The 25,822-nt window shown below is 43.9% G+C and overlaps 1 protein-coding gene across 1 annotated transcript in view; it reads right to left on the bottom strand.

The window, feature by feature from the left end:
- Positions 1-25,822, bottom strand: part of CFAP299 (cilia and flagella associated protein 299) — a 325,747-nt gene that overhangs the window by 33,728 nt on the left and 266,197 nt on the right. Inside the window, exon 4 of the mRNA XM_060278392.1 lies at positions 18,595-18,737. Within this exon, the coding sequence (XP_060134375.1) occupies positions 18,595-18,737 (143 nt within the window). The remainder of the gene's footprint in view (positions 1-18,594; positions 18,738-25,822) is intronic.

Raw genomic sequence — 25,822 nt, 5'->3', positions numbered from 1 at the left:
ACCCCTATTTGAAGTATTTCCACTAATTTCATTGGGTTTTAAACCACAGTGCTCACGAATCCGGATTGTATCAAAGAAACATCTTCATTAGGCTTTAGCTTTACTAAGAATGTGTCACTTCCTGGTGGTTTTGGAAAAGCTTCAGTGCATCACTTGTTAAAGGAGGCTGCAAGAGAGATCAATAATCTGCTGTAGGGCTACAGATCCTTGATTTAGCATCTTAGACTGTGTCCTCAAGTGATCTGCAGTACAGCTGAAACGAATTTGCTCTCAAAAATGTGGCTTGAAAAAAATCCTCATCTGAGTTTTGATGATCTCCAAATATTTGCTGTTTGCTCTCAGCTTGACATTTGATACCAGCTGACATGCATGGAAGTTAGGCTTGCGCTGTTTACTCAGAGGCAAGAGCCAGGTTTGCTGCCATGGAGTCCGAGAAATGGCCCTGCATCTGTCAGGTGACATGCAATGGCACTGGTTTATTTAAAAATATCTCAAGTGCCCTTCAGTCAAACCATTAGAGCAGTGCAAATTAAGAATAGGAAAACACCAGTATAAACTCACAAATAAACAAGGAGAGTGGAGCAAGGATGTAAAATTTCAGCAAAAGCAGCTAACAGTAAATTAATATTCCTGGTTAAAAGCCTGGGCAAACAAACATGTCAGAATGACATTGAATTTGGCACCAGATGAGCCTTCCTGGGTTGTGCATTCCACAGACAGAGTGTCATAGCTGAGGCTGCAGTCCTAAACACACTTACTAGGGAGCAGGTCCCACTGAACACAGGGAGACTTTCATCTGAGTAAACAAGTGTAGACTTGTATTGTGAGAAGCGAGGGAACTATCTGGAAGAGAGCCATAGAATCATAGAATCATAGAATCGTAGAGTTGGAAGAGACCACAAGGGCCATCCAGTCCAACCCCCTGCCAAGCAGGAAACACTATCAAAGCATTCTTGACATATGCCTGTCAAGCCTCTGCTTAAAGACCTCCAAAGAAGGAGACTCCACCACACTCCTTGGTAGCAAATTCCACTGCCGAACAGCTCTTACTGTCAGGAAGTTCTTCCTAATGTTTAGGTGGAATCTTCTTTCTTGTAGTTTGAATCCATTGCTCCGTGTCCGCTTCTCTGGAGCAGCAGAAAACAACCTTTCACCCTCCTCTATATGACATCCTTTTATATATTTGAACATGGCTATCATATCACCCCTTAACCTTCTCTTCTCCAGGCTAAACCTACCCAGCTCCCTAAGCCGTTCCTCATAAGGCATCGTTTCCAGGCCTTTGACCATTTTGGTTGCCCTCTTCTGGACACATTCCAGCTTGTCAGTATCCTTGAGTCTCTGACAGGGGCGTAGCCAGGTTCAAAACTAGGGGGGGGGGAAAGCCATGGTCATTCAGGGGCGGGGCCAAGGCATGGGAGGGGCGGGACCACAAAGTGGGAACGTGGGCAGGGCTACAGGGCCAGCGGGCCCGATGACATCGTGGTGGCGGCTGCGGCAGCGGCCACCTTGTGCTTCTATGATTCTATTGATATATTACCATAGCATATGCATCATTCTGCTTTCTTGAATTGTCCTACTCCTAGGTATAGCAGCCAACTCCTAGAGGCCTAGGTGCCTCTCCCCCCCCCCCAATTACTGGTAAATACCATATTTGAAAGAGTCATCCCCCCCATCTTGATGGGCTTTCTATGTGGGGCTTATCTGCCCCCCCCCTCAGTATTTTATTAAGGATGGAAGAGGGAGGGAAGGAAGGAAGAAATAGAGAGAGGGATAACTCATATTTGTGGGTGCCTCTGGAACTCTGCAGCAAGAGGAAGATACCGGTACGCCTGTACAGGAGCCTTGTAAGCAGCTTTCTCTCTGCTTGATTTACAGCAGGCCCGTCCAACAGATAGATTGTGATCTACCAGTAGATCACTGGATGTCTGTGGTAGATCACTGCTAGATCACTGGCACCCCTAAAAAAAGCTCACCCAAAATTCCCCCCCTCCCTAAAAAAAGCTGAACTATGACCTGAAGCCCTAAACAAAAATGGACCTCCCTCCCTCCTAAAAGAAGCTCAACAAGTTTGACTTAAACCCCAAAAAGCAGGGCTTCCCTTCCTTAAAAAAACTCAACAGCTTTGACCTGAACCCCCACTCCCAGTTTTTAACTCTGTGAGTAGATCAGAGTCTCTTGGGAGGTGGCCACCCCTGATTTACAGTATACAGATTCAGGAGGAGGGGCAGACTGGAACACCACTGCTTTTTATAAACATCACTGTGTCTATCAAAGCTATAGCCCCCCCTTTCTTATTCACTTCCTATTAGCCTTGCAGGGCCACCTTAGTCAAATTGAATCCTCTGCACCCTCATTAAATCGCAAATAGAACACTTAATGCGATCCCTGAATGCTCATTAACTCCCACTTAAGAACAATAGGGTGAAGTGGTGAGCTATCAAATCCTGCCTGAAAGGGTATTCTGCTCCATTGTCTTAACTGCTTAACTACCGGTAGCCACTTTGCTTTATTTATTTGATGTGTCTTTGTTACAGCTGTGTTCCCGCCCCCCAGCAAGCGGAGACTGAGCTGCTCTTGCTAAAGCAAAGCCCTTTCCACTTCAGTTTTTGGAGGGGAAAAGTGCTGGTTATGGTCTGTAAAATACATTAATTTTTGGTTCCTGGGGGGGGCAGTTGCCCCCTCCTGCCCCCCTGCCTACGCCCATGGTCTCTGATGATAAACACAGGGTTGTATCAAACTACTCAGAGCAGATCCACTGAAATTAATGACTGTAAGTCATGTCCACGAAGTTCGCAGGGTGTACTCTGAGTAAGAATAAGACTGGATGCAACCCGGTGTTTGAGCAGGCATGTAATATGTGGCTGTATTTATTTGACTGTATTCAGAGGTGCGTTTAAAAAGCTGGAATGGTCAGAAAAAAGGAATCAACATCAACGGAAGATGTCAAACAAAACAAAACAAAAACAAAACAAAACATCTACATTACACGGTCCATGAGTGGGTGCAGAATAGGAGTAGTTGGCTCTTTGCCTGCAGTTGTGTTTGGATTAGCAGGTGGTGCTGTGGTCTAAACCACAGAGCCTCTTGGGCTTGCTGATCAGAAGGTCAGCAGTTCGAATCCCCACGACGGAGTGAGCTAGCCAACCTAGCAGTTCGAAAGCATACCAGTGCAAGTAGATAAATAGGTACCGCTGTGACGGGAAGGTAAACGGCATTTCTGTGTGCTCTGGTTTCCGTCACGGTGTCCCGTTGCGCCAGAAGCGGTTTAGTCCTGCTGGCCACATGATCCAGAAAGCTGTCTGTGGACAAATGCCGGCTCCCTTGGCCTGAAAAGTGAGATGAGAGCCGCAACCCCATAGTCGCCTTGGCCTGGACTTAACCGTACAGGGGTCCTTTACCTTTACCTTTTTTACTGGGTCAGTCTACCCGCCATCCACTCCACCGGCCCAAATGGGCATCAGCCACTACCAGCGGATGTGGAAAGACAAATATCCGAAGTCCAGGATGGAAAAAGGTAAGTTTAAAATGTCGAGACTGTCAATTTGTAGGCAGTTAAGTCAGGACAGATTCATATGACAACAGGGTCAATGACAAAGTATGAGGGGCTGCAAGGCAGGTTGTGAGCAGTGGCGTAGTAATAGGGGGTGGGGGTAGCAGGCTGGGCCCCGGGCAGCAGACTGGTCGGGGGGCAGCAGGCTGGGCGGGGCTGACCATCTCCGATAGCTGACTGCCTCACTCCGCGGCTTGCTAGCGGGGTGTGCCACGGCGCATGCCTCCTGTGCACGCATGCGCCGCATGGATTTGCCGCCCTGGGCAGCCAGGCGGCTACCTACGCCACTGGTTGTGAGACTAGGAGGAATAGCAAATGCTTCTTATTAATATATTTATCTCTTCATCATCATAGCAGCAGAAAGGCAAAGGTAGAGTAGAAAAACACACACAGAGAGACTATAGGAACATGTCTCCTATGGAGGTAGAGTTATTATTTTCCTTTAAAAAAAAGAAGAAGCACAAAGTAAGTAAATTACTCCCAAAAGAAGAATTTGGAACTCGACTAAATTCAATACACAAATTTAATGACTGGAAAATTAAACCCCAGCGGGGTTAATTGTCTTTTGGCAGTCTACAACCCCGCTCTGTAGGATTAATAAAAACATGCTTCGGAATTGTTCTACTGCACAATGAGTCAAATTAGATTCTTGTGTGTTTTTGTTTATGTAGCTGATGTAATCACCTAGTTTTCGATGTCTGCTTAATGCAGTTAAGTGTAATTTGATTATTGGAAGTTTTGAGAGAGGTATAGCTGTGCACACTGTGGAATACTAGTGTGCTAAATGGAATATTTATAGGAGCAGGTATGCTCTGCTCCAGGTGTGCAGGGATTTGCACTTAAAACTCCCAGTGCAATATCCAGAAAATGTTTGCAATAGCTATGGCGCTCCTGCCATTTGCCTAGAACAGTTATTTGTTGCCACTTTCCCCTTGCAAACAGAGAACTTAACAGATAAGCTATAAGCGACACTGGGCAAGTTGATATACAGCAAGTCTGCAACTTATACAGGAGTTACGTTCTGGAGATTGCCCCTAAAGCCAAAACTAGGTACAGTAATACCTCTGCGAACGTTCACCTTGTCTAGTGTCCATTCCAGTGAACGTCCGCAGAAAACCCAGAAGTACCAGAACGGGTTACTTCCGGGTTTGCCGCTTGCACATGCACAAAGCGCTAAATCACGCTTAGCGGATGCGCAGAAGTGCAAACTGCTCCGCGCCCATGCACAGACGCGGCGCTGTGCCCCGTGTCCTTTTCGGCTAGTGGCCGGGGCTCCGGAACGGATCCCAGCCGCAAAACGAGGTATGACTGTGTAATCAAAACACATCAGTTCATCACCATCATCATTTGTATGCCGCTTTCCCCATCCACAAAGGAGTTGCTCAAAGCAGCTTACAAATATAAATGCAAACGTAACAACAACAATAATCCGAACTGATGAAACACAAATGAACAAACTAAAAACAGCACCCAAAGCCAAAACACAAACACACAATTCCATTTTAACGATCATTAAGAAAGGAGTTTGGCAAAAATGTCAAGATGCTGGAGCAACTCCACCATAAGGAGTTACAACACTAGGTTTTTAAGGTTATAAAAACAAAAGTAAGAGGGGACATGGCAGAGGTATATTATAGAATCATAGTTGGAAAGGTACCTGAGGGTCATCTAGTCCAGCCCCCTGCAATGTAGGGATCTCAACTAAAGCATCCATGACGGATGGCCACCCAACCTCTACTTAAAAACCTCCAAGGAAGGAGAGTCCACCACCTTCTGAGGGAGTCCGTTCCACTGTTGAAGAGTTCTTACTCTCCTTTGCTTTTTCCTGTAGGACTAATTGCAGTCGTCAACAGCCGTCAACAGGTTTACCATACCCACTGAGTCAATCACCCATCTCCTACCATACTACCCTTCTGAGAAAAACCCCACCCCACCCTCCCACCTATATATAAGGATCTGGTGACTTCTGTTTCAGTGTATCTGAAGAAGTGTGCATGCACTCGAAAGCTAATACCCAGAACAAACTTAGTTGGTCTTTAAGGTGCTACTGGACATTAAAAAAAAAAAAATCAAAATTATTTCGACTGCCACCTACCTGAATCTACTATCAGAAAGTTTTTCCTGATGTTTAGTCAAAATATCAGATTATAAACAGTGTGAAGAAAGTGAATAGAGATGTTTTTCTCCTTCTCTCGTAATTCTAGGACCCGGTGCCATCAAATTAAGTTGAACGTTGGAAGAATAAGGACGGACAGCAGGAAGATTCTCACTATCCCCAGTTGTTCACTGACTACATGAGGGGGCTCATTTGAACACCCATTAGGTGATGACCCTACTTTAAAGGCCTAGTGATAAACCTGTGAATGGGCTGCACCACTTCAGACTGCAAGTGGAATGCACATCTGAATGCTTCTCCAAGTACAGTCGTACCTTGGAAGTCGAACGGAATACGTTTCGGAAGTCCGTTTGACTTCCAAAATGTTTGGAAACCAAAGTGCGGCATCTGATTGGCTGCAGGAAGCTCCTACAGCCAATCGGAAGCTGTGGAAGCCCTGTCGGATATTCGGGTTGCAAAGAACGTTCGCAAACCGGAACAATCACTTCCGGGTTTGCGGCGTTCGGGAGCCAAAACGTTTGACTTGCAAAGTGTTTGGGAGCCAAGGTACGACTGTAATATATAATCCCTGCACATTAAAAAACATGCATTGGAATCTTTCTGCTGACTTCCAGTTTATTGTGTGAAGGGATCATTTTTTCATGTGTGGAATATTCAGTTGTGAGAGTCCCCCACTTCAGTCTGAAGTGGTGCAGGCCAGGTACAGATTTACCCAGTGCTTTTTTTTCTTAAAAAAAAATGTTTAGGGGTACTCTCATTTTGACTCAAAAAAAGTTACTGTATATTCCTTCGTATAAGACTACTTTTTAACCCAGGAAAATATTCTCAAAAGTCGGGGGTTGTCTTACACGCCGGGTCGTATTTCTTATACGGCGAGTGTATCCCAAACTCTATATTTTAACTGGAAAAGTTGAGGGTCTTCTTATACGCCCAGTCGTCTTATACGCCGGAATGGTACCATTCTATAGTTCAAATCATGAAAATAAATACAGTGGTACCTCGGTCCTGTTTACGAACAATTCAGTTTAAGGACTCTGCAAAACTGGAAGTAGTGTCCCGGTTTGCACACTTTACCTTGGTCTAAGAACAGAATCCGAACGGTGGAAGGGCACTGGGGGCAGGAGGCCTCATTAGGGTAGGGAAAGCGCGCCTCGGTTTAAGAACGGTTTCGGTTTAATAACAGACTTCCGGAACGGAATAAGTTCGTAAACCGAGGTACCACTGTACAGCAAATTGACGAAAGTACAAAGGTTCACAAAATGTTTAGGGGTATGAATATCCCTGCGTCGAGAGCCAGTGTGGTGTAGTGGTTAAGAGCGGTAGACTCGTAATCTGGGGAACCGGGTTCGCGTCTCCGCTCCTCCACATGCAGCTGCTGGGTGACCTTGGGCTAGTCACACTTCTCTGAAGTCTCTCAGCCTCACTCACCTCACAGAGTGTTTGTTGTGGGGGAGGAAGGGAAAGGAGAATGTGAGCTGCTTTGAGACTCCTTTGGGTAGTGATAAAGCGGGATATCAAATCCAAACTCTTCTTCTGCTTCTTCTGCGTCCCCCCAGACAAAAAGCACAGGATTTACCACTTTCATGGGAATGGGATCTAAGCCAGACTGGAAGGACTATCTGTCCCCGAACTTCTGTTCTTTTCCAACCTCTCCATTATTTCTCTCGAATTATTTTCATTGTCATTTGGCGTGCCGCAATAATAAATACAAAGAACCAGACGTTTATCTTAGCGTCTGAACTCCTCGGAAATGTTTCTGAATCGGCATCCCGCGAACACCGGGGCATACCAGTGCTGCAGAGAAAACTGGCCTCCGACCACATCGTTACTAGGAACATTTTGATCCGGGGATGTAATGAGAAGCAGTATTCAGGGATTTCCCCTCCCTGCCCCCTCCGTGGTGGCTGTAATGTACTGTATAGACGCAGGTGCATCACCCAGACGCAGGACACAAAAATGCATTTCTGGCCTGGCCTGGCCGCCAGCTTGGCTTTCTGCTCTGCTGTTTCATTTCCAAAACTTGTTACTAGAGCAAGTTGGAATTTCATTCTAAATCCATATTCTCTGGATACTAATTAGGTGGGAGTGGAGGAGGAGGGGTCCTTTTCCAGAACTCGTTGTAAAAAGAGCAAAAATCATTGTGGAAATAACCTATCAATGAGAATAATTAAGTAGCATTTCTTAATTCTGGAAACAACTCCCTCCCTCCCTCCCTCCTACACACAATCTCTCAAGCCACGTAAAAATAACTTAATAAAAATAAAATAAAAAAGCATAAAAATCCTTGGTCTGATACAAACCATGTTTCGTTGGGGTGCTTTTGATTTTGGAAAGAAGTCAGAAAAAAATAAATATTATAGAGATTAAAGAATGTATGACATTGCTGATTGGTCTAACTATTTAATTCACGGCGAATGTAATATTTTATATCTGCATTGGTCGAAACAGATATTCCCCTCTCAGGCATAAACACAATCCGCCCAATCAGAATAAAACTGACTCGAGTATTATAAGATAGAAAGACGGTATACAAATTAAAAATGACGATGATGGTGGTGATGATGTGCCTATGACAAGGGTTTGATGTTGCAATCCCAGCCTTCCCCATTCACACACAGCAAACTTATGTGGAGTCATGTGAACAGCCTCACGATGGCACACTTTCAGTAGCACCTTAGAGACCAACTAAGTTTGTCATTGGTATGAGCTTTCGTGTGCATGCACACTTCTTCAGGTGTACACTTCTTCGGGTATCTGAAGAAGTGTGCATGCACGCGAAAGCTCATACCAATGACAAACTTAGTTGGTCTCTAAGGTGCTACTGGAAGTAATTTTTCTATTTTGTTTCGATGTCACTCTTGGTAGGGAGAAGGTCAAGGCCTAACTGGGAGGGCCAAATGCCGAGTCTGACAATTTCATCACCTGAATTTTTTTGTTACGAAATATCTGGAACTGCACTTGGAAAGTAGCTAGTCTAGTTTTGCTGGGCTTCTCAATTAGCTGATTGCCGTATATATTTCATTTCAAAGAGGCAATGGCTGTTTCATCAGCAGTAAATCCTACCATTCACCGTAACAAGTTAACTAAGCGCTTTATCAGCTTTGTGTAATAAGGACTGGGACCCATATTGCCACTCATAATAATGGCAATCTGTCTCCCTGAGTATTGTCTTGCTGTTGAATTCAAGACTGCTAGATCAGAAAAGATTTCAGTGCTGCAATTTCTGAAATGGAGCTGATGATGTACAAGTTAGGATCAAAACTGGTGTCCAAGGAAGACCACAGGGTCCGAACAGGTTTGGTTCTGTTTTGTTATGTATTCATTGAGCCAAGTGGGTTTTTTTTTTTAAAAAAAAATTTGCCTGCTTATAATTGTTTGTATTAGTAAAACACTTCTACACTACTACCTTCATGTTAAGTTGGTTTGCATTATTTGGAAGTTCAGATCTCGGTTTGTTCATAATCACCTCACTTAGTTTGGTGGGACTTGATTTTCTTTCTGTTTACAATGTATGACATAGAAGCCATCGATTAGATTCTGCAGAAGGAAGAAACATGCAGAAGTGGTGGCGGGCAGGGTGGAAAGAGACACTCCACTAACTTTCCCAGCAGGTGTGTCACTGTTTCTATCTGGGGCGCAGAGAGGAGGTTGACATGGGGCCAACCAACCAACCAACCAACCTGAAGAAATGCCGGAACGGCTACTTCTGAACATGTGTTGACACTCAGTATAATGAGATGAAGAATTATACTACACATTGTAGAACAATTCCGATTCAAGGTGGCTCCATATCTACAGAATTCTCTCCTCACCAAGGTGGGCCTGGCCTCTTCATCAAACCTTTAGGAAACAGGTCAAGACACACCTTTGGAGAATATGTGGGGTGAAGAATTCTCAGCTTTTTACAATTGGATTTTCATGGAATCGATGGACAATTTAATGCTGTTTCCCCCTCTTCTGCATAAGAGTTATGAAATTGCTTTTATTCCATTCGGGTTTTTTATTCTATGGCTTTATATTTTTATTGATGTAATCTGTTATGGGGCCTACTGGTGATGGTGGTACATGAAATAAACAAATAAATGACATATTCAAATAAGGGGGGGTTTTGAGGGGGAAAGAAAGGGGATATAATATGATTTCATTTCATTTCTTCGACTTATTAGTTGCCTGTCACCCGAAGGTCTCCAAGCAACATTGAAGGTGTCCAAGCAAACACTGTTTTATCTTTGACAAAACTGAATTGTACTTGTACCCACTCAGATTACGGCTGTCACGGTGGCCGGAGAAGGCTACTTCAGAGTAACGACTCTACACAGCTCTGCATTTTGTCTTTTATTGGTGCTGAGTATTTACAGTGCTAATGGCAGTGCTATTTACAAAGACACATCTGTTCAGCTAGAATCAGAACCTCCAAGTGGCTTTTGGCGCGTCTTGCGCCAGCATAACAACTTGGGGAGACCCATCCTCTTCCCCCGACGCTTTCTGCGAAGTTCCGGAGTTGGGGGGACTGGCCTGCCCCCCTTCCTTCCCCCTTCCTGTCCCACCTGGGACGATGGCTCTTCTACCCTGCCAGAGCCTTGGACACCACTTCCTGTTTCCCCACTTGAGCTGGAGCTTTCCCTCTTTTCAGCCTCGCTCGGGGCTGGGCTGGAACTCAGGAGGGGAGGGGCTTCGCGATATCCCTTGCCCCTCACAACGGCACACAAATTAGCAGAGGAGAAATGGATTAAATTACAGTCCAGACTCCAGGCCTGTGTTTCAGTTCGAATGCCTGTGCTAATAAAGTCATTTCCTTTAACAGGCTAGAACCAAATGAATATTATAGCACATAAATAATGTTTACCATGGAAAATGAAGCCCAAGGAACCGTATACATCAAATGCAAGACCCTTTGGAATTGCCCAAAGGGTTTAAAATATGACTATTACATTAAATTCTTGATTGTCCAAATCTTTCTTTCTCTGTTGGGAAGGAGAACCTGGCCTGGATGGCACTCTTAACATATGGTTTAATGCAGGCATCCCCAAACTGCGGCCCTCCAGATGTTTTGGCCTACAACTCCCATGATCCCTAGCTAACAGGACCAGTGGTCAGGGATGATGGGAATTGTAGTCCAAACCATCTGGAGGGCCAAAGTTTGGGGGTGCCTGGTTTAATGTCTTCTGACAGCTTCAGACAGCCTTGGAGGGAAGAAATTATCCCACAAAATGGGGAAATCTGAGACAACCAGGATGCCTTAATTTCCACAATGAAAAATTAATCTTTTCACAGTTCTGCTACAGATACCCAGTTCTATACTTTCAAAAATTCACAGGTCAGTTTTCCTAATGCCTGAGATGGTAGGAAGCTGATTTGACCAAGGGTAGTGGCAGAAGCAATCTAGTGATACAGTTCTACTGGTAAAAAGGTTGGCAGGGGGGGGCACACACTCCTGCTGTCAAGGATGGCAGGAGAATGCACCCTATGAGTGCCATGTTCGATGTGTAGCTGGCAAGAGAAACCCTGCAAGTTTTTGCAGGGTTTCCCTTGCAAGAGCAGAGTCACACTCTGAATCACAGTTTTCTCCTGCCATCCTTGACAGCCATCTCCTACGTAGCTGGCATAAGCCTCTCCCAGTATGAGGAAATACCTTGTAATGTCATGTATGAGATTGATCTGATTAGAAGAACGCTGTCTGCTTCTGTGGCGACAGGGTGAGAGAGATTGTAAGAGGAAGGGCCTCACCTGCCACCTTTGCTAAAGTTTCAGCTGTCTGAGGTCGAATCCAGATCAACCAGCACTGTGTTGAGCTGCCACCTACTCCCTCAATAATGGTGCTGATTTAGACATTTAGTTTGATGGTGGCATTGCAATCTGGGGTGTGAGAAAAATATCATGGGGGACTTTGTCAAAAAGCCTTAGTGAAATCAAGATATACTATGCCCATAGCATCCCCTGGATCCACCAAGCTTGTAACTCCATCAAAAAAGAAAAGAAAAAAAGAGAGAGATTTGTTTGACATAACTTATTTTTGAGAAACCCTTGCTGGGTCTTAATAATCACTTTTCTATGTGTTCACAGACCGACTGTTGAATGATCTTTTCTAGGTCCTTCCCTGGTATCATTGTCAAGCTCACCGATCATGTGCTCCTGTCTGAAAGAAAGCCTTGATATTGCTGTGGTTTGTATGTGTTGTAATCATAATAAGGTGTCATGGTGCCTGGATTCTTTGTGCAGGCGTCTGGTTTGAGAGTTTAAGGGAGTTCAATCTAATTAGCTTACTGAAGGGAAGGTCAGGTTGTGATTAATCTTATCTAGGCAAGAGATCACAGGTGATGGCACAGAGCTGTTTTAAGCAAGCAGATAAAGAAAAGCTGGACAAAATCTGATAGCTAGATGTGGAAATCAGCAATCTCTAGTAGTGAGGCTAATTAACCATTGGAAGAAATTCCCAAAGCTTGTGGCTAGATTCTCCACTGTGGCGTCTTAAAATCAAGATTCCGAAAGATATGATGGATTCCATTACAAATTGGAAAGAGGATGGAGAGAGAGAGAGTAAAAAAGAGAGTTATATTTCTCAAGCTGTGTTAAGCAAGTAGGCAATTTAAAACGGCACATATATCATAGCTGTCAACTTTCGGATTTGAAAATAAGGGATCAGCAGCCTCACCTGTCCCGGGGACAGTCTACGGTATATCTAACAATCCAGGATAGCAGTGGGAAATGGCGCTGGAATAAGGGAATTTCCAGTAAAAAAAGGGCGGGTTGACAGCTATGACATATACCAGTGATGGGCAACCTTTTGAGCTTGGTGTGTCAAAATCTGCCAAAAAACCGAGCATAACTCGGGTGGTGTGTGTCATTTGAGAAAAAAACCATAATTTCACGATATTTATAGTTTAAATAACAAAAATATATAATTGTAATATATAACTGTATTTAATAAACCAAAAACTAATTATTTAACCAAACCAAACCAAAAACCCCTTATTTATCACGAAGTGCCCAGAGTTGTTGAGCTTTTTTGGGGGGAGCTGCTGACCCAAGTTTTGGAGGTTTTTTTGGGGGGGGGGTGCTGGGGGGAAAAGAGAACAGAAATAAATGACAAATAATACCTCACTGCTGGCACGTGGAACTAACATGCAGCACCGACATAGTCTGCCAAAGCGCCAAAAAAACCAGCACAGAACAGGTTAAAAAACGAACGCTGTTACACCCAATCATCGTCTGCTAAAGCGCCAGAAAAAAACAGCACAGAAAGGGTTAAAAAACCAATCTCTGGCTACCAGCAACAACAACAACAAAAAAAGGATCTGAGATTTAACAGTGGGGACAAGCTGTAGCATGAGGAGGAACAGGAGAACAAAGGGGGGGGCAACAACAACAGCGCGAATGGGCTGCGTGCCAGCAGTGAGGGCTCTGCGTGTCATGTCTGACACGCGTGTCATAGGTTCGCCATCACTGACATATACAAACAAACACAACTGGCGTGGCCTTATAAATATGTGAAAATTATAGGAGAGAAGATTATTATACTAACAACAACAACAACAACAACAACAACATTTCGCAAAGAACAGGTATGACTGGTCCCTACCAATGAGGAGTAGAGGGTTCAAACATGCTCTCTGCAGGAGTCTGTGTTCTCGAACAGTGAAGTCCTTGTTCTAAAATGGTGCCAGCTTTATTACATAGCCCAACCAACCATAAGATGTTTAGGCCGTGTGACAAAACACACATCTGGCATCTGGGCTAGAGGATAGAACAGCCACAAGAATCCAGAAGTTGGTCTGCCCTGCTATAAACTGTCAGCCAAATGACCTATACATCCTCCGTAGCTATAAGCACAGAAAAGCACCCAATGAAATTAAAGGGCAACAAATTTAATGTGGCTCAAAAGGAAATACTTTCCCAAGAGCATGTCATTAAGAGGGAGTAAGAACCCTGCTAGGAAGCAGGGGGGGGGGATCCCACCATGTTGGGTTCTATGTCCAAATTAGAACTCTGAGTGTCACAGAGCAAAAGACCAATTTGAACCTGGTGTTTCCATCGTGGCCTTAATATCACTGGTTTATCCTATCACTGATGGAAGTCTTACTTTAGAATATCCTTTCAGAATCAGTAATTTTGTATCAGACACACATGAATTCATTAGCAAGGAAAATATCCTGAAGGTATGCCGAAACAAACAGCAGAATCCCCCGGAAATACACAAATACTTTATATTAGAGCTGCTTCTTCTTGGGGGGGGGGGCATTTTTTGTTTCTGCCCACCACTTGTCTGCAAGGACGGCTACTTCTACCTCTCATATCTCCCAGGTTAAATGAAAATAAAAGTTCAGCTAAATACAAAGGTTTTTGTTTACCAATGAATGTGGCAAGGAGGGGAAGTGGAAAGGGCGGGTTCCGGATCCTTGGAACACCACATTTGAAAACCACAAACACCAGAACTGTCTAAAATTACACTGGGATGGCAAGGGCATTGTACGCCAAAAGAATGAATATGTGTGTGTGTGTGTGTGTGTGTGTGTGTGTGAGAGAGAGAGAGAGAGAGAGAGAGAGAGAGAGAGAGAGAGAGAGAGAGAATTTTGTACATACGATTTAGCCTGGAAAAGAGGAGACTGGGAGGAGATATGTTGTTGTTGTTGTTGTTTAGTCGTTTAGTCGTGTCCGACTCTTCGTGACCCCATGGACCAGAGCACGCCAGGCACTCCTATCTTCCACTGCCTCCCGCAGTTTGGTCAAACTCATGTTCGTAGCTTCGAGAACACTGTCCAACCATCTCGTCCTCTGTCGTCTCCTTCTCCTAGTGCCCTCCATCTTTCCCAACATCAGGGTCTTTTCCAGGGAGTCTTCTCTTCTCATGAGGTGGCCAAAGTATTGGAGCCTCAGCTTCACGATCTGTCCTTCCAGTGAGCACTCAGGGCTGATTTCCTTAAGAATGGATAGGTTTGATCTTCTAGCAGTCCATGGGACTCTCAAGAGTCTCCTCCAGCACCATAATATGATGTATGATTGCTATGATATAATATGATAGCCATCTTCAAATATCTCAAGGGCTGTCACATGGAAGATGGAGCAAGCTTGTCTCCTCCTGCTCTGGAGGCCAGGACTCAAACCAATGGCTTCAGGTTACAAGGAGGAGATTCCAACTAAACATCAGGAAGAATTTCCTGACAGTAAGAGCTGTTTGACAGTGGAACCAATTCCCTCAGGAAGTGGTGGACTCTTCTCCCCTGGAGGTTTTAAGCAGCGGTTGGACGGCCATCTGTCATGGATGCTTTAGCTGAGATTCTTGCATTGCAAGGAATTGGATGAAATGACCCTTGGGGTCCCTTCGAACAGTGCAATTCTATGATTCTAAATCTTTTGCAGAACCATTCATCACCATACACTCCTGGTACTAAGTCAAAGTGTGTATAACTGGAACAAGCACATATCTGTCTCAACCCCACTTTCCTCCAAGGAATCTTCAATCTGAATGAACAGTCAATAAAATTGCAAATGTGGTCCAGTGCAAGTAAGTGTCCACTGATGGATCTGGGGGCAAAAATTCCCCCAACTGCACATATACACTAATGGGGGTCCGAGCTGGCAGTGGCTGATGAAGGACGGGGTATTGAGGTCATGTTGGATAGCTCAATGGAAATGTTAACCCTGAGTGGTGAAGCCGAGAAAAGGCCAATTCCATGCTAGGAATCACTGGGAAACAAGTCCAAAATAAAACAGCCACTATCATAAAACCACAAATAAATGATGTGGTCACACTTGGAAAATTGCGCACAATCCTGGTCCCCACATCTCAAAAAGGAAACTGTGGGTCTGGACAGGGTGCAGATGAGGGCAACCAAAATCACCAGGGGGGGGGGTGGCAGTTCCCCTACTGGAAAAAGCAAATTTTGTTTGTTTGTTTTTTAAAAAATAATTTTTATTCATTTTCCATTAACTTCATGTCTGAAAGTACATCATAATCAAATTACATTCATACCGGTACATAGAGTGATAAAACAAAAAGACAAAAACAAGCAAAAAAAGACCTAAAAAAGGCCAAAAAAGAAAGAAAATAAAAAAAGGAAAAGACAAATACTGAACAAAAAACAAACAAACACTTCTTAATTCATATCATTATCATAACAATTTGGGCTTCCCCGACTCCCCCCACTCTGGGTTCCTTGTTAATTATCAGTTAGGCAGTTTCCACAATAATAATACAGTGGAACCTCGGTTTATGAACACCTCGGTTTATGAATTTTCGGTTTATGAACGCCGCGGACCCATCTGGAACGGATTAATTCACTTTCCATTACTTTTAATGGGAAAGTTCGCTTCAGTTTATGAATGCTTCAGTTTATGAACAGACTTCCGGAACCAATTACACCCATGTTTCAGTTTATGAATGCTTCAGTTGAAGTACTCCGCGAACCCGTCTGGAACGGATTAATCCACTTTCTATTACTTTCAATGGGAAAGTTCGCTTCAGTTTATGAACGCTTCAGTTTATGAACAGACTTCCGGAACCAATTGTGTTCATAAACCGAGGTACCACTGTATAATCCTTTTTAATACTCAAAATTAACTTTTCTACGAAAAAGCAAATTTTGATCAGTGAAGTCTGATCAGTGAAGTCACCATTATTAATCAGTGGCCGGGTATATTAATCAGCAGTAAGCTCCTGATGACCAAAATAGAGGTTACACGCACATGTGCACAATATTATTCAGACAGAATCTTTTCAATAAAAAAAACCCTGCAGTTGGAATCAGAAAAACGGTGGGGGAAAACTGCTTAATCCAGAAGCAGGGAACCCGTGGCCTTTCAAATGTTGCTGAACTCCAACTCCCATTATCCCCAGTCCACATGGGCAATAGTCAGGGATGATGGGAATTATAGTCTGGTGGGCCACAGATTCCCTGTCCCTGATTTAATGAGATGCATTTGCTGCCACTGTGGTCTAAACCACTGAGCCTCTTGGGCTTGCTAATCAGAAGGTTGGCGGTTCGAATCCCCACGACAGGGTGAGTTCCCATTGCTCGGTCCTAGCTCCTGTCCACCTAGCAGTTCGAAAGCACACCAGTGCAAGTTGATAAATAGGTACCGCTGCGGCGGGAAGGTAAATGTTGTTTTCATGCGCTCTGGTTTCTGTCACAGTGTTCTGTTGCGCCAGAAGCGGTTTAGTCCTGCTGGCCACATGACCCAGAAAGCTGTCTGTGGACAAATGCCGGCTCCCTCGGCCTGAAAGCGAGATGAGCGCCACAACACCATATTCGCCTTCAACTGGACTTAACCGTCCAGGGGTCCTTTAGCTTTTTACCTTACAATTTATTTGACCACATCACCCATAATAATTTTGGGGCTGCTACTGTCACACGGCTGGGAACACATTAGACCAGGCATAGGCAAACTCGGCCCTCCAGACGTTTTGGCACTACAACTCCCATCATCCCTAGCTAGCAGGACCAGTGGTCAGGGATGATGGGAATTGTAGTCTCAAAACATCTGGAGGTCCGAGTTTGCCTGTGCCTGCATTAGACCAATGCTCCACCATCTGCACTGGTTCTTCCCTGCTTTCAGATAATTTCACTCAGCCCTATCAGGATTATGGCTTTATCCTGTACAAGGCTTGGGTCTTCTGCACCGTTAAGACTGCCTCCTCCACATTTACATTATCTGGTCTACTTCTCTTAAATACAAATACTTCTCTATCAAATACATCTTCATGATTATCTCATCTACATGCTAAAGTTGGAGAGCAAGGGCACACAGAGAAACATTGTACCTCTGTTGTACATTCCCTTTTTGGTAGAGAAAATGGCTTTAGTTAATATATTATTATTATTATTATTATTATTATTATTATTATTATTATTATTAAAATCAGTTTAGAACCAATAAAAAACCCTACAAATATATCTAAATAGGTAAAAGGTGGGACTTATTAAAATCAGTTAAGAACCAATAAAAAAAAACCTTACAAATATATCTAAATAGGTAAAAGCCAGGACTTACAGATCCCACACCACCAAAAGAGGCCATGGTGCCACCATTCAAACTAAGGGCCAAAAACCCAGGACAAGAGAAAAAAGAGAGCATTTCACAAATGGGAGGCCACCCCTGAAAAGGCCCAATATTGTGTTGCCACCCTATGGACACCTTGAGAAGGGAGCACAGGGAGAAGGGCCTCAGATTATATCACGGGGGGAGGGAAATGTTGAATAGTGGCATGAGAAATTAAGCAACAGACATACAGTATACACATAAACAAGTGTTAGAGCTTTCTGGTCCACATTCTTTATGTTACTCCAATACTCTTCCAGCTATACTGTTCCCTGGTTGTTGTTGGTTTTTTTTTTTTTCAGATTCCAGTGCAAAATTCCAAAATGGCTTGGGCCCAGGTAGCTAAATGACCACTGGTTTCCATATCAGACTGTCCACCAATTAAATCTTTAGAAGGGGCTCTGTTCCATGTCCTGCCTCTATCTGAGGTTAAGTTGGTAAGCAGGCATTCATTGCTGCAGCTATGAGGCTCTGGAATGCCCTCCCTCGAGAACTGTATTTCACTCCCCATTTTTTGGTTTTCTGGTGGACAGTGAAGCCTGTCCTTTCTCCGTTGGGCTTTTTAAAAACAACAACTAATAATGTGCTGTTTGGATTGTCCCCATGCCCCTTTGCTACTATGTAAATTGACTGTGTATTGCAGCTAATTTGATTTGAATACTGTTGTTTCCATGTTACTGCTTTATTTGTAGCTCAGTTGTATGAACAATTACATCGATACCTTCTCACTGAAGTCAATGGCCACCACCCAGAAGGCTATGGGCTTGCGTGGTTCCAACTAAAAAGGCAGAGATCCAAGAACAGGCCATGGCCTTCCCACAGATGTCAATGGAAACTTACTATGCTAACTGCCTGTATTTCATAAATAGGAAGAAAATGAGCAACCAACCTCAGATCAGAGTGCCTGGGGAAAAGCTTCTTCTTGCCACTGAAATAGACTTCAAACTCGTCCACCTTTAACCGGTGTGCATAATCGATATATGCAGATACTTCCTGGCCACGGAAATTTAGATCCCGAATGAAGATTATGGACTGGGAATGGGAGAGAGAGCAGAAGGGGATAGAAAAGTGTGATTAAAATAAAGTGTCCAAACAAGGAGGACTTTTGCCATTCATACTGATTATTTGCTTTTGAGGACATGTACTATATTTCATGCTATACTTTTCCAGCCAAGTCCAAGGTATTATTATTATTATTATTATTAATTTGTATACTGCCCTTCCTCCGAAGATCCCAGGGCAGTTTGCACAACAGAGTGCATGTTTACTCCAAAGTAAGTCCAATTGAGTTCAGTGGCGCTGTGGGTTAAACCACTGAGCCTAGGGCCTGCTGATCAGAAGGTCGGCGGCTCGAATCCCTGTGACGGGGCGAGCTCCCGTTGCTTGGTCCCAGCTCCTGCCAACCTAGCAGTTCGAAAGCACATCAAAATGCAAGTAGATAAATAGGAACCGCTACAGCAGGAAGGTAAACGGTGTTTCCATGTGCTGCTCTGGTTTGCCAGAAGCGGCTTTGTCATGCTGGCCACATGAACTGGAAGCTGTACGCCGGCTCCCTCGGCCAATAATGCGAGATGAGCGCGCAACCCCAGAGTCGGTCATGACTGGACCTGCTGGTCAGGGGTCCCTTTACCTTTACCTTAGGGCTTACTCTCAGAGCAGAGCATGTTAGACTGCATTTTGCATTTGCAAAGAGTTATGCAAATATCAGTGTGTTTGCTCTTGCTTTAGACAGAGAAAAAGATCACTCAAGGCCAAAGAGTGAATTCATGGAAAAATCCTGGACTCAGCTTGCACTGCCTATACACTAACCCCGTCTGGCTTTCATAGCAAGTGCATCCCAGAAAAACACCTATAGTATCTGACAAGTAGTATTGGAAACCCACTGTTAGAATGAGCCCTGAATTAATCAGTGAATTGATATTTTACATTCTGCTCCAGCCCTTTTCCTATTTATTTAGTTAATTATTTTCCATACATTGTCTTTCCATCTTTACAAAAGGAAGCCAATTTGTTTCCAAACGTATTTTTACTATGAAAGAGTGGCAGCTTTCATGTACCTTTGTTTAACAAACATACATTGTACATGGCATCTTGCAAAGATATATAGGCAACAGAAAAATGTCCTTACTCCAATAGCAGGGAATCAACGAATTACCTGGTAGCGTCTGCAACTTGAAATTGCCCGGAGACAACCAGAGGGGGACTCAAGAGCCCATTCCTATGCTTGAATCTTACCCTTAAAGAAAAGCCATTGGGCAAGCTCAGTCAGGTTCTGATTGAATTGCCATCAAATATTGAGCCAGCCCTTTGAAGGGCAGAGCATCCTGCTCTGGGTTGCAAAAAGCTCTGTGGCTTGTGTCCATTTTTGTGCTGAACAAGATCCAGTAAACGAAGATGAAGACTTGGAATAAGTGGATTTCACAAATTTGCTCTGTGAGTGTGGTCTTTGTTTCTGGGAGGACTTCCATCTCCTTTCATTTACCTTTTCCTTGCCCTGAGGCTGTCATGGGGAAAGGTGTGACCTGCGCTCTAATTACCTATTTGAATTTGCTAGGAAATTGCAGCTGCCTTAAGAGAAAATAGCCTTGAAGCTGCTTTTAAAGAGAGAATATCTGAGGGCAATGAAAGACTATTATATACTTACTTGGGGGGCAGTTTAGGAATGCTAAGCGACTATCTAATACTACACATATTATTGGACTGAGCAGTGGCAGTAAGAACAAGTTCCTGTTTTGAGTCCTGGGAAGGAGAAAGGACATGTGGTACAGACATTCCCTGGCAAAATCTGAATAGTTTTTGTTTGTATTCTAAATAGGTGACAATTGGGCAAAAATGTTTCTGTTGTATCTTTGGTTGGCATGAATGGGAAACTGGATACACCTGTGCAATTATGCTGCTGCTACAGCACCTTGGCAGCCAATATTGACTGAAAATGGAGGGTAGAAATACAGTAAAGAAAGTGTATCCTTCCTTCCTTCCTCCCTTCCTTCCTCCCTTCCTTCCTTCCTTCCTTCCTTCCTTCCTTCCTTCTTGGTAAAAGAGAAAGAAAATCCCCAATATTTTGGGGCTTTCCTCTCTTTTTTTAAAAGTTTGGTGATCCAAGACCAGATGCACTCTCAAAAGTCCAAATTTAAAATCTCTATCCCCATAGAAGCATTAAAATTCACATATGCATCAATAGAAAGAAAGAAAGAAAGAAAGAAAGAAAGAAAGAAAGAAAGAAAGGGGGCAGACAAGAAATTCAAGAAAGAATGGGGAAAGTTTATCATTTATTTAGGAGACCACTGTAAACAGATGAAAACTTTGGCAGGATTTTACCGGTTAATCCCACTTTCATGTAACAAATATTATGGACAATATGGATAGATACAAAACATAGACTATGAAATAAAATGCCGTTGGAAATGTTGACAATAAGCCCCATGGAATGGATGGGGGGAAGTTGTGAGATTCGGAGAAATCTCATTTTATAGATATGTATTTAGCATTGTAACTAATTCGCATTTGTAAAATCAAATAAAAATGATTTCAAAGGAAGGAAGGGAGGGAGGGAGGGAGGGAGGGGGGAGGGGAAGGGAGGAGGCAAATTCAAACACCCTCCAAGTGGTTCCTTATCCCCGCTATGTCAACAATTATGAAAATGTATGGAACAACAATGCACTATCTAAGTACATGACACCTTACAAATATCAGTAACTTTTGTGAACTGATTTGCAAGGCTGCGATAAGACTCCAAGTGGTTTTCAAACTGTACACCTCTGTACAAACTGTACAACTCTGGGGTCCCTGAGGCATTTCCTGATCATAACACAAGGGCAGACTCACTATAGGAGACTACGCTATTGCTACAGAATGTGCCCCAGTGGGAGAATGTTAGAGGTGTCCGAAGGAACTCTCTCAGTCTCTGTGAGGCACAACAGGTCTGGTCAATGCTCCAATGGGAATGTAAACCAAATCAAAGAATACTCCCCTAATCCATCTACAAAGCATTGTTGTCGTTTAGACGTGTCCAACTCTTCGTGACCCCATGGACCATAGCACGCCAGGCACTCCTGTCTTCCACTGCCTCCCGCAGTTTGGTCAATCTCATGTTAGTAGCTTCGAGAACACTGTCCAACCATCTCGTCCTCTGCCGTCCCCTTCTCCTTGTGCCCTCCATCTTTCCCAACATCAGGGTCTTTTCCAGGGAGTCTTCTCTTCTCATAAGGTGGCCAAAGTATTGGAGCCTCAGCTTCATGATCTGTCCTTCCAGTGAGCACTCAGGGGTGATTTCCTTCAGAATGGATAGGTTTGGTCTTCTTGCAGTCCATGGGACTCTCAAGAGTCTCCTCCAGCACCATAATTCAAAAGCATCAATTCCTCAGCGATCAGCCTTCTTTATGGTCCAGCTCTCACATCCATACATCACTACTGGGAAAACCATAGCTTTAACTATAGGGACCTTTGTAGGCAAGGTGATGTCTCTGCTTTTTAAGATGCTGCCTAGGTTTATCATTGCTTTTCTCCCAAGAAGCAGGCGGCTTTTAATTTTGTGACTGCTGTCACCATCTGCAGTGATCATGGAGCCCAAGAAAGTAAAATCTCTCACTGCCTCCATTTCTTCCCCTTCTATTTGCCAGGAGGTGATGGGACCAGTGGCCATGATCTTAGCTTTTTTGATGTTGAGCTTCAGAGCACATTTTGCGCTCTCTACAAAGCATAGGAGCTCCAAAACAGGCATGGAGGAGTGTTCTTTAGAATTGGGTACATGTCAAAACTAGGAAGCAGGATCCCGGTGGCAGAAGCAGGGAGCTTGGAGTTTTGTTTTTATAAGGAGGCATGTGAAACTGAGGTGGGCGGGAAACAACAACTAATTCTGAGGAGGGAATGCAGCACAATAATTGCATGTTCTGAGAAAGCTGAAAGTCACTCTCTTTGGCTCCTGGAGTAAAACAAACATTTGCCATTTCCACACATCAGGGAGATCAGTTGGATTTGGAGGATGGGCAGAATGTGAGCAGGGAAGCCATGATACCACCATTAAAACAATGGTGCATATGTGGCTAGGGTATTTACCACTGTAAATATCCCAGACTGGAAAGACCAGAAGGATCCTATTTTTTATAAAAGGGGTGTGTGCCTCAGAATCAAAACTCAGCAATGTCTTTTCCTCCCCAACCACTGCAGAGAAAAAGCCTCAGAAGAGGAAAAATTGAGCTGTGATAAAAGAATTTCTACTCCTAGCAGAAAAGTATTTCCTCTAAATTGCAAGAACTGTAATAAACGATATATTGAAGCTGCAAGGATAAAAGACAGAAAGCTTGTTGTGAGCATATGAATAATTGCTTCATTTTTTTAAAAAAAGCAGAAGTAACAGATTAAAAGCAAACACCTTAAATTACATGGGATGTTCCAATGTTTAAAAAGTTGGCAAAGTGTACTCTGTCTTATGTTAGGTGTACAACATAAAGGACATCTTTCAACTCTCATCTGATTGTAAAATTAATTTCCTAAAGTAGGTGTTTTCGCACAAATCTGCCATGTGAAGAATGACAAAAGTTACACAGCTCTACAGGGAAGCAGCCTGGATGTCTATCAGTGTCTCCTAAAAAAAAAAATCTTCAAACACTCTATCAAAAATATTTGAAAGTAAAAAGAAATCCTGTGATAAAGGTACAAAGGCTTCCTTTTGCTTTTGATCCTGTATCACCTGTCAGCATTCAACTTCATTGTTCTTTTCGCCCCCTTTCAAAAAATTCATTTAGAAGTACTTTATAAGCACTTATAAAGCTTTCATTCATAAAAGTTACAAGTGTGTTGGATAGATTCTCTTAAGATGTTCTATCGCTTTTCAGCTTTGCCACACCTTTCCGCCTCAAGAGAAGATAGGTTTATAGGCAGTCTTTTAAAACATCTCACCCCTTAGCGTGATCAACAGCAGACAATGTGTTTCATACAGTACTGATAATTAAACAGTCAGTGCGAATGTCACAAGATGACTTTAAGGGTGTGGGCGCAAAGCCATTTCGAGGCGAAGGGATGCACAACCAATCCAGTCTACATGGCGCTTGCTCCCATCCCATCCCAAGCTCACCTCCAGCGCTTCGCACACAAAGCACATTGGCTCATTGCAACATCTCTGCTCTGTCTTCAATACAAAATCCCCAGGGTGTCTTGCGATATCAGTTAAAACATCGCAACGAAACAAGATGGCACACAGCAAAACAGCAGCACACAGTAAGTCGAAAGCATCACTAAAACAACAGGAGGCATGAAGGCCACGTAAAAAAAAAAAAAATCACCAAGAGCTCAGGTCAGTTAGACATTTTCTACCCGGCACCTAAAAGCCATTCAAATTGGTTGTCACATAAACAAGGGAAGGGAGCTCTTCTCTGGCACCCTGTCACGACAACTCAGGAAGTGCAACACCCAGACCTAGGCCTCTAAGAAGCCGCTTAATATCAGGGCAGGTTTAATGGGAACCAAGGTCTCTTTGGATATTTGGGGATCCTAGACTGTTTAGCTCCTTCATGGATCACTGCCTTGTCGTGGCGAAAGGGGCTTGAATAACTCAGAGAAGCTATGAGCTATGCTGTGCGGGGCCGGAGAGCTGGAGCATAAAGAAGGCTGATCGCCGAAGAATTGATGCTTTTGAATTATGGTGCTGGAGGAGACTCTTGAGAGTCCCATGGACTTCAAGAAGATCAAACCTATCCATTCTGAAGTAAATCAGCCCTGAGTGCTCACTGGAAGGACAGATCCTGAAGCTGAGGCTCTAATACTTTGGCCACCTCATGAGAGGAGAAGACTCCCTGGAAAAGACCCCGATGTTGGGAAAGATTGAGGGCACAAGGAGAAGGGGACGACAGAGGACAAGATGCTTGGACAGTGTTCTCGAAGCCACCAACATGAGTCTGGCCATACTGCGGGAGGCAGTGGAAGACAAGAGGGCCTGGTGTGTGCTGGTCCATGGGGTCATGAAGAGTCGGACACGACTAAACGACTAAACAACAACAGACTGTGGTAGGGGTACACCAGAGGGTAGAGACTCACACAAATCCTCTACTGTGCTATGTCATTCATGCCTTGACTGACTGTATAAGCCAGCGTGTAGTTAGTTAAGTGAGAAAGTTTTGCTCCTTTGAGGGCCTACACCATGGGTAGGCAAACTAAGGCCCCGGGACCGGATCCGGCCCAATCACCTTCTTAATCCGGCCCGTGGACAGTCCAGAATTCAGCGTGTTTTTACATGAGTAGAATGTGTCCTTTTATTTAAAATGCATCTCTGGGTTATTTGTGGGGCATAGGAATAGAGTCCCATGGATTGCAAGAAGATCAAACCTCTCCATTCTGAAGGAAATCAGCCCTGAGTGCTCACTGGAAGGACAGATCCTGAAGCTGAGGCTCCAATACTTTGGCCACCTCATGAGAAGGGAAGACTCCCTGGAAAAGACCCTGATGTTGGGAAAGATGGAGGGCACAAGGAGAATGGGACGGCAGAGGACGAGATGGTTGGACAGTGTTCTCGAAGCTACGAACATGAGTTTGACCAAACTGCGGGAGGCAGTGGAAGACAGGAGTGCCTGGCGTGCTCTGGTCCATGGGGTCACGAAGAGTCGGACACGACTAAACGACTAAACAACAACAACAGGAATTCGTTCATTTTTTCTTCTTCAAAATATAGTCTGTCCCCTGCCCCCCAGTCTGAAGGACAGTGGACCAGCCCCCTGTTGAAAAAGTTTGCCTACGATAGCAAGCAGTCCTCCATGATAAATCCTATTTTGGTGCACTTATTCAAGTGGAAAAGCGGGAAGAAAATCAGGGGTGGGGTGGGGGGAATCGAAGCCCCAGCCATGCCACCTGGTGAAAGAGTCTTCAATGGAAAAAAAAAGGTTGAAGGGGTGCCAAATAAAAGGTAAATGAGTGGAAAGCAAAAGGGAGACAATATTTAGGAGTCAATTATTAACTCATTGAGGGAGCTTTCTTTTTTTAAAAAAACAACCCACCAAAACACGGACAGTTTTGCAGGTGCTGCCCCAAGGCCCTGAAACAACAATTTGACTGAAAAGGAGAGGCTTAAAATACATTACAAGTTAAAATAAATTCTTAATGACAGACCATTTATTTTTTCTTGAATA

Source organism: Zootoca vivipara, chromosome 9 (genome assembly GCF_963506605.1).
Source record: "Zootoca vivipara chromosome 9, rZooViv1.1, whole genome shotgun sequence".
In the NCBI taxonomy this organism is placed as follows: Eukaryota; Metazoa; Chordata; class Lepidosauria; order Squamata; family Lacertidae; genus Zootoca; species Zootoca vivipara.
This window is presented reverse-complemented; position numbering and strand designations above follow the sequence as displayed.